Source organism: Arachis hypogaea, chromosome 6 (genome assembly GCF_003086295.3).
Source record: "Arachis hypogaea cultivar Tifrunner chromosome 6, arahy.Tifrunner.gnm2.J5K5, whole genome shotgun sequence".
NCBI lineage: Eukaryota > Viridiplantae > Streptophyta > Magnoliopsida > Fabales > Fabaceae > Arachis > Arachis hypogaea.
This window is the reverse complement of record NC_092041.1, coordinates 42,651,585-42,660,805: the sequence shown is the minus strand read 5'-3', so window position 1 is coordinate 42,660,805 and position 9,221 is coordinate 42,651,585. Positions and strand designations below refer to the sequence as shown.

Here is a 9,221-nt window from a genome sequence, read left to right as displayed (position 1 = left end):
TTACCCAATACTCATGAGGTTCATATAAGAAAATCAATTGGCTGCTTGCCAAGTACTCAGCAAATTAATCAGAGTCAGTGATATAACAACAAAGTCAACGTCATTACCACTCCTAAATTCAAAGTTTTTGGTGGATTTCCAATAAAAAAGCCGGTCTATATTTGTAAACTAGTACTATAGATTTTTTGATAATTCAATAATAATGAGTTAGTAGTCCAAGGAGTTAAACTGTGATTTCCATTATCTATCTGCACTACATTGAAGCCTCAACCACCTATTTTTCACACCATTGTTCTTTCTTGTACCATGACGGCAGCAACCTTCATTTTCTTCCCACTCCATCTTTTAATGTATCCCAGTGATGAACATAGTTGTAGATTCACAATATGAAAATGTAATGATCCTAACCCAAAAATAATCTTTTATTCTGTTCATCCAATAGCAATGGACTTTGGCATGTAGACTGCACATCCTAGTTCATCTCCTTGAACGTGCCAGGTTGAAATTTCTTCTCTAATGATTTCATAGCCAATTCAAGTCGTTCTTGGTCCTGTAACAAAATTTAGAAAGGTCTATATTCAACAACTATATTTGTTTCTTACAAAGTTTCTAATATATGCTTTTGAAGATGTAATGAAATTGGCGTTAAGCCAAATACTTCTAATGATATAACAATACATGATTAGATGTCTACGTAAAATTCTTTCACACGGGAAAAGTATACAACTCAAAATTCATTCTCTTTTTTGGTGGATGAAAAGAACATGGAAGTGTCTTTGTACCTTTCCTTTGAGACTTACTACAAGAGATCCATATCTGGTTGTACGGTAACATCCTTCATGTTGCAAAGGCAAAACATGGTTAGATATAGAAAGAAGTAATGCATAATGAGTCATATGAAGCCAAATATCTCAACATTTCATAAAAGTCATACCTATATGAAGGTCTGGAAATTCAAGACAAAGCTTCGATAGAGGTTGAGCGATTTCAACCTGCAGTTTTGGATATCGCAATATCAGATTCATGGGACATTGCTACTTCAAGCTTAATGAAATGAAATTAGAAACATACATCTGAAAGATTTGTCATCACTTGCTTTGATACATAAGGTTCCAGTAATGTTAGCAGATCATTCGATTCTGTTAATTCAATCAAACAGTTCCATTCCTTTTCCAGCTCCGAAACATTCGTCGCAGTAAGAACTATTACATTTTGGCACTTGATCTGCAAGAAATGGAGATTATTTCAAGCCATTTTAAATTAGTATTCCATCGAGTTTTTTTCATTATATAAATGTCAAAAGTGAAAACAAATAAATACAAATAAAAGCATTTATCAGTTTTCCCTAGGTCTAAAATAGAACTTCAGGCAAATGACATTACATACCAAGGGAACGGACAACTTGTCATGATGCAGTAGTTCAGTTATGCCCTCTGGCAATTGAGCCATCTGAAAGGGGAAAGAAAATATAAATCAATACAGAGCAAATTTCATACTACAACTGTCATCACTCATCACATAGAAGTGAATCGCTTTTCCACTTAGTTTTACCTCGTTCCGGTCACCAATACACTGATCACCAATAATATGCCGTAGATATTCTTCAAATTCTTCATCCGGAGCCTATGTCAAGAAAATCACCAACCAATATGGAGTTACTATGATAAACCCGAAGCAGTTATGATGCAGCTATGCTTGTATACCCACATACAGGCCTTTTTCCATCATATTTGCCAAAACTTTAACAAAAGCGGAACTTCATTTTTCAAGAATTCGTACTAGTTAAGGACCAATACGATATGTGGGGTGGATACATGACATGAAGAAAACATCTTAGTAACGTCAAGCCGAAAACCATATGCTCAAATAAGGACAGAAGCAATGTACCAAACGAACACCAAAAGCTTTTGCAATGCCTGCTATGGTAACATCAGAGTGCAGTGGACCTACACCTCCATATATAAAAACCTACAAGAAGTAGGCCCAATAAATAACCAGATCAGATTGCTACCATTTCATCATCAAGAAATCAAATACTTGTAACTCTGTGTGCTGTAGTTTAATACCATATCACTTGATTTCTTTTGTTCAACTTCCTCAGCCACCGAATCTATCTGGTACAAAAGGATATGTCGTAAACCCCATCAAAGTATAATATTAATATACATGTGCTTCATTATCCGAAGATTCATAGGAACATCTTCGGGCTCTGATGGAATGCAACTTAATATACATAAAAGTATCACAGATATAGAAACGAACTCACATTGCTGTGTACAACAGAAAGTCGCAACACAGACCAACCAACAGAATGCAGCTTTCTACACAAATTAGGTCCCAACTGATCCTCAACAGTGCCAAACCTGAGCTATGGAACAGAGTAAACAAATGGAGAACATCATCAAAATAGTTGGAAAAAGGATTATAAGAAAATAAGAATTGCACTGCAAAGCATAGTACTTACAGAAACTCATCTCCCACAGCAATGACCGAAGCTGTGAGCATACTGTTTTTATGCAAATCTAGGCTACTCAAGCCATTGCTATCAACAGGACGTTGTCCACAATTAGAAGAAGATAACCTTTTAGCCCTCCCTGCCCTCTCTAATCTTCCATCAGCAAGCAAATATGCTGGTTTAAATTTATCGGATGAATCACTGATGGATAATAATGAATTGGGAACAGTGTCATATATGCTCCCAATCGAAGTATAACTGCACAACCAAAAAACGTAATAGTCACACCAAATTTCTATGAATGAACATAAACAACTTAATGTGAATATGGTGGACCAGTTAGTTTATTTAGTTTCCTTAGGTCAAAGATCGAGCAAATTTATGAAACCATCTAATTATTCTCCATGTTGCTAATATGCGGGTTAAACAAAAAGGAAAAACTATGGCACACGGGTATATCAAATCCAACAAAGAAGGTCCAGCACATATACTGAATATTACCCTTGATCATAAAGGCTGCAATAGTTCACCTTGCAAGTTAAAAGGAAGGCCCATACATCTCTACATAAAAATACAAGGCAAGTCAATATCATAATGAAAGTAATATTATGACATTCTAAGAGCATCTACATAAACAATAAAGGAAAAGAACAAACAATATAAATTTCCAAGTGATAGTGCCAATAGTTAACGCAAAAGTTGACGGAAGGTAATCAAATCATTTCCCTGATGTATCAAGCTACTTTAGAAGATGAATGATGACAGTTGTCAAAAATCTTCAGGATTCAGGAAAACATAGTTAAAATTAAAAAACTAACTGAGATTTAAAAATAAATAAATAAATACCCTTTGAAAAGTTCTGAATACTGAAAAGAAGGAAAATTATATAAAACAACTATTAAACTATGGCAACAAGCAAGTTTTCTTCCACCAAGTGGGATGAACTACATTGATTAAGCAACAGCATTAAAGATTTATGAAAAATTACATACTAGGCAAGAATTGACTAGAAATATTGTATGGCTGTATCCAAAAGGGAAAAGCTTAGATATGTAGATGAAAATGAGTGCTCAAAAAGAAGTTTGGAAATAGCTAAGACCTAAGAAGTGGTCCACCTATATTATAAGTGGTACTACTGCCCAAACAACCAATAGCCACAAAGTTTCATATCTAACTTCTATCTCCAGTACTACTGTTTCAGGAACAAATGCATTTCAGCCACCACTAATAAAATAAGTATGTGAAGGTAGACACTTTCAGTGTGAATTTTATGATTAAATGAAAGGATTATTGGATAAGATGATAAGTTAGCACCAATCACACATGTGGTTATAAGAGAACCATGTTTTTCAGATCATTATTGTGTTCACTAATCCCAAATTGAAAGAAACTAAGCAGTAAAGAGAAACACTTTATAACAAAGGATCAAACCTGTATGACCAATCTAAAATGGGATTCACTCTCATAAAAGCTGGCCACCCAGGTGAACTAGGGGAGAATTGTTCCTGGCCAACCTGAAAGATTAGAGGGCACATATAAATAGAATATTCAATATTCCTATTTTCAGAAACCATGCTAATCAAATGTTAGTTTAAAGCATAAAAGATGCATTTTGGGATTAATGGTATCACTGACAATGTTACTCGACTACTGCATTGGGAACATTTTGAAGCTTTAACGACATGTAATGTAATAAGCTACATTTAGAACATTGAAACTTATTGATTATGTAACTAATTTTTTCCTCATAACGTATATCTATGATAAGTATAGACATCGCTTTTGATTAAGGATTGTATATGCAAATTTTTCTCTTTTGTAAATTGCTTCTAGATTTTGCTTTTAAAAAGTGTAAAGCATCTGAGTAAAATCTTATGACATAGAATATTTCATGTTTAGGAGTCAATAAATCAGAGAGAAAAAAAACAAGACAATTGAAAAAGGCCCTCTCATGGTGAAACAATAGGAATACCGCAGTAGGGTCTCCAATTCGAACTCCAAGGAAAATTGCTCGAATTGGCTTCTCCTTTAGCAAAGCCTCCAAACCAGATTTAAAATCTGTGCAAATGGTGTCAATTTGCAAACCATAGCTGCTCAAGAACAAATTATCAGAAAGAAGAAAATATCTCTTTTCCATGTTATCTACACTGCAATTACAATTCAAAGAATAATCAAAAGTATACGGAAGAGAAAGCTTCACTAACGTGGCAGCTGTATCATAAGTGAATGAGTTAATTTCTGGGAAAGCACTAGGAGTCTCAAAATATATTGTTCTAATTGGAAAATCTTTCAGATCCCCATTGGCACTATTTTGTCCCTCTTTATGCAAAAAATAGCCCGCCCTAAGTAGATGTAACAAAACCTGCATGTCAAAGCTTATTGTCACATTAACAAGCTCATGAATACTGATGGATGATTAAAAAAAAGGACTAAAATACACATGTTAAAACTTACCGTTGAATCCTTTCCACCATTGAAACTGAAAGCAACCTCTTCAATGCTGTATGAAGAAACACATTAATACATGCAGACACCAGTAAAATTACAATGATGAGATTGGAAATTAAGATCATCATTTTCTTTTATAGTTCAATACAGGCATGACTGATAAATCTCTTTGACTAACATAGACCTAGCTAAACCTTGTCCGCACACCATCAGCCATTGGTTACATTTTCATTAACACGGAAATTCCGGTGACTATCTTCAGGCAGCCAATCATTTCCAAAAAGGACAATACAACCGACGAAGGAAATTCAATATTACCCAAGAATTTCGACAAAATAGATCCAACATGAATCAAACATCCATCCACATTGAGTGTATATTCATCTTTCTAGTTAAAACAACTACAAGTATCAATTCCACAATACATGACATTCTTTTCCTCTTCCAATTTACACAAACCAACCAAACAGGGACAAAACGAATCCAGTTTCTTATAAATAAAATCCGATCCCAGACTCAAATTAAGCTCTCTAAGTCTAGGATAACTACCACCCAATAAATCAGCAAATCCCAGCTCATATTCATAGAAATACTTACGAATACAAAGCCAAAGCTCTCTGAATAACATAGGTGGCGTTGTTATACTTGGTTTGAAGCCTTCTATCGCTACACTCCCTGATTGCTCTGTCGATCTCCATGGTGACCCGCAAACACAGAAACCTGAGAAAAGATGGAAAACAGAACAATTGAACACAAAAATTACAGCAAATGAGACTCCAAAAAGATTACAAGTTGAAGCTGTTTGGTGAAAAGCAAACCAGGGTTTTCGTCAAAAAGAGATCTTCTCTTCCTTTCTTTCTTTTTCCCGCAAGTTCGAGATCAGCCTGCGGGGGAAGCTGAGGTGTCAATGAAAAGCAGTGTTCTTCGTTCTTGTGATTGAGAATTGAGAAGTGAAGAATGATTATCCCCTTTTGGAATTTGGAATCAAAAGGGGTTTATGGGGAAAGAGAGATTTTTTTTTCTCTTCTTTTATTTCCCTTTTGGAATTATGAATTGGACATGGGAATTTGGATGGCGGAGGTTGTTTGTGTGAGCCACAAAACGAAAATTGAAATAACAAGAACGGTCCAACGTTTTGTTTTGTGCGCGAATTGTGATGTTATCATGTGTGTGCGGTTTTTGGGAATTTGAGCAAAGCACGTATGATATGAAATTAGGGAATATCCTTTTCAAGACATTCCAACTTTGAAGCAAATCATATATAAACTGCTCATAACTCATAAGTCATCATTTCCACTTCTCACTTTCATTCTCTTTCACTAATCAATAATCATAACGGAGAGAGATTCCGGATATTTTCTGTTCAAATTCAATTTCCTTTCTTTTCCCTAATGGTTGGATTCAGTAATATATTTATACACTGAAAATGAAAATCCTATATTGTATTAGCTTCTCAACACATTGACATGTTTATTCATTGAGTCATTTTTTTGTTTCTTATTTTGCGTATTAATATAATTTGTAATTAACTAGAAAGTTGACTAATTAATAGTTACAAAATGACCATGTAATTATAGGGATAGTAGTATAGATATTGTGTCATTTTCTTTTAAAGTTCAATGTAGTAATATAATTTATAATAATTTAATTTAAAAATATATAATATGTGTATAATTAATTAGAAAGTTGAATATTTAATTGTTACCAAATGACGATATAGATTATAGGTATAGAGTGGCATATATGTTGCTAGGTAAATTACTACAGTCAATTTTCACTCCTGATGGTATATTAACTTTAAGACCTGATATAGTAAACTTTTTATTTTTTGAAAATAATTTATCAAAGTTAATTTTTGAAAGCAATTTCAGTGTGTATCCAAGTATTTTTGTCAATTAAATCCAATTAAATTAGTCTAAATTCAATAAAAATTACTCACACAAAATAAACCTAAATTATACACTTCTTTTTGGATAATTCACACAAACAAATCAAATAAAAAATAATGTTACATCAATATCCTAAAACCAAAAAGTTTACATGCATGTCCTAAAGTAAATCTATGTAAATTAAAACAATTAAATTCGATTTACACATTTTCAATATAAATCGATTTAATTGGATTCGATTTACTACTTGTACGGATTATTGATAAATATCAAAGAAGAAATACTTTTCATTTGGATTCAAATAAAATATCAAAAAAATCAAAACAAATAAGAATAGAAATTTAACTTTGTGTTTTAGTTCAAATTTCAGAAAATCTACATTTTTATAAAATTATGAATTTAGAAGAGAACAATAAATAATTTCTAAAAATTCATTAAAAATCATCATTTAACTCATTAGTATCTAAAAAATTATTATCAGAATTTTTGAAATTAAAAAAACTAATGTAAAGTATAGCCCTCCAAAGTGGCATAGGAGTTAAAACTTGAATTTTTCAAAGTCAAAAATAACAAAATAGTTATACATTCAATTATATTTATACAATATGTAATTTGAGAAATAATTAAAATGCTATATCAATTAAATTATTATTTAATTTGTTAAATTAAGTATAAAACTTATGCTTTGATGACATTATGCTCTCAGAAAGTCAAGTTTGAATTAGAAGTAACGTCATCAAAGCAATAAGTTCTATACTTAATTTCACAAATTAAATGATAAATTGATATAGTAATTTAATTATTTTTTAAATTATATATTGTATAAATATAGTGGGTCATTTCATAATGTATAACTATCTGTTAATTTTTACTTTAAAAAAAATTCAAGTTTTAATTTCTATACTATCTTGGAGGGTTATATTTTATATTAATTTTTCAATATTAAAGTAATAATTTTTTAGATGCTAATGAGTCAAAGGATGATTTTTAATGAATTTTTAGAAATCGTTTATTATTTCGTTTTAAATTCATAAGTTTATAAAATGTAGATTTTCTGAAATTTGAACTAAAACACAAAAATTAAATTTTTATTCTTATTCGTTTTGATTTTTTTATATTTTATTTGAATTAAAATGGGATATTTTTTATTAATATTTATATTTTAAAGTTAATATAAAATAAATAAATAAATAAATAATTAGATTTGATTTATTATTGATATAACGTATATAATAAATTGAATCTAATTTATTCGATTTACATTAAAAATGTGTAAATCGAGTCTAATTATTTTGATTTACATAGATTTACTTTAGGACATGTATGTAAGTTTTTTCGTTTTAGGACTTTGGTGTAATATTATTTTCTATTTGATTTGGTGGTGGGAATTACCCTTTCTTTTCTTTTGGTTTTTTATTCTTTTTTCTACGTTTTCTTGTTGTCATCGTTTATTTTATTACTGTTGTTATTATTGCATTTTTTTTCTCTTTTTTTTGGTGTTATATATTAGCATTTTTTTTTTGTTTAATTTTTTTCTTATTTTTATTTTTAAGAGGGTGAAAATAAAAAAAATTATAAGAAGGTGAAATAAAAAGGAGAAGATAAAAAAAATCACAACAAGGTTCGGCCAGAATCCAGTGATTCTTTTGCATCTGTCACTAACGCCCCACAATCGCGAGTTTGAAACTCGTCACAGTCATTCAATCCCTGAATCCTACTCAGAATACCACAGACAAGGTTTAGACCTTCCGGATTCTAAAGAATGGCCGCTAATGGATTCTAGCTTATACCACGAAGATTCTGATTAAGGAATCCAAGAGATATCTACTCAATCTAAGGTAGAACGGAGGTGGTTGTCAGGCACACGTTCATAGGTGAGAATGATGATGAGTGTCACGGATCATCACATTCATCAAGTTGAGGAACAAGTGATATCTTAGAACAAGAATAAGCTGAATTGAATAGAAGAACAATAGTAATTGCATTAATACTCGAGGTACAGCAGAGTTCCACACCTTAATCTATGGTGTGTAGAAACTCCACCGTTGAAAATACATAAGTGATAATGGTGATCATTGGCTTCGGCCCCAGAGAGGGAACCAGAAGAACCAAGATCTGATCTAAGATAGCATAGGACTGATCAAAAGATGAAAATACAATAGCAAAAGTCCTATTTATAGAGAACTAGTAGCTTAGGGTTTACAAAAATGAGTAAATGACGTAAAAATCCACTTTCAGGCCCACTTGGTGTGTGCTTGGGCTGAGCATTGAAGCTTTCATGTGTAGAGACTTTTCTTGGAGTTAAACGCCAGCTTTTGTGCCAGTTTGGGCGTTTAACTCCTACTTTTGTGCCAGTTCCGGCGTTTAATGCCGGGAATTCTTTAGCTGATTTGGAACGCCGGTTTGGGCCATCAAATCTCGGGCAAAGT

The 9,221-nt window shown here is 32.1% G+C and overlaps 1 protein-coding gene across 1 annotated transcript; it reads right to left on the bottom strand.

The window, feature by feature from the left end:
• LOC112696567 (uncharacterized) lies at nucleotides 1-6,387 on the bottom strand. Its single transcript, XM_025749379.3, has 17 exons — nucleotides 5,722-6,387; nucleotides 5,501-5,623; nucleotides 4,910-4,955; nucleotides 4,660-4,817; nucleotides 4,428-4,545; nucleotides 3,887-3,969; nucleotides 2,957-3,016; nucleotides 2,465-2,713; nucleotides 2,267-2,363; nucleotides 2,067-2,114; nucleotides 1,888-1,968; nucleotides 1,552-1,623; nucleotides 1,387-1,449; nucleotides 1,072-1,224; nucleotides 935-992; nucleotides 783-835; nucleotides 1-550 (listed from the first exon to the last, which is right to left on the bottom strand). The coding sequence occupies exons 2-17, from the start codon at nucleotides 5,599-5,601 to the stop codon at nucleotides 473-475; spliced, it is 1,518 nt and encodes a 505-aa protein (XP_025605164.1). The 5' UTR covers nucleotides 5,602-5,623; nucleotides 5,722-6,387; the 3' UTR covers nucleotides 1-472.
• Nucleotides 6,388-9,221: the final 2,834 nt, after the last annotated feature.

What these genes read in the sequence shown, in the direction of transcription:
- LOC112696567 (XM_025749379.3), bottom strand. Translation starts at nt 5,601, where the DNA reads ATGGAGATCGACAGAGCAATCAGGGAGTGTAGCGATAGAAGGCTTCAA. An exon ending in GAATTGGAGACCCTACTGCG is followed by an intron (nt 3,970 to 4,427) that starts GTATTCCTATTG and finishes CTAATCTTTCAG; the next exon opens with GTTGGCCAGGAACAATTCTC. An exon ending in ATTTTAGATTGGTCATACAG is followed by an intron (nt 3,017 to 3,886) that starts GTTTGATCCTTT and finishes ATTTTTATGTAG; the next exon opens with AGATGTATGGGCCTTCCTTT.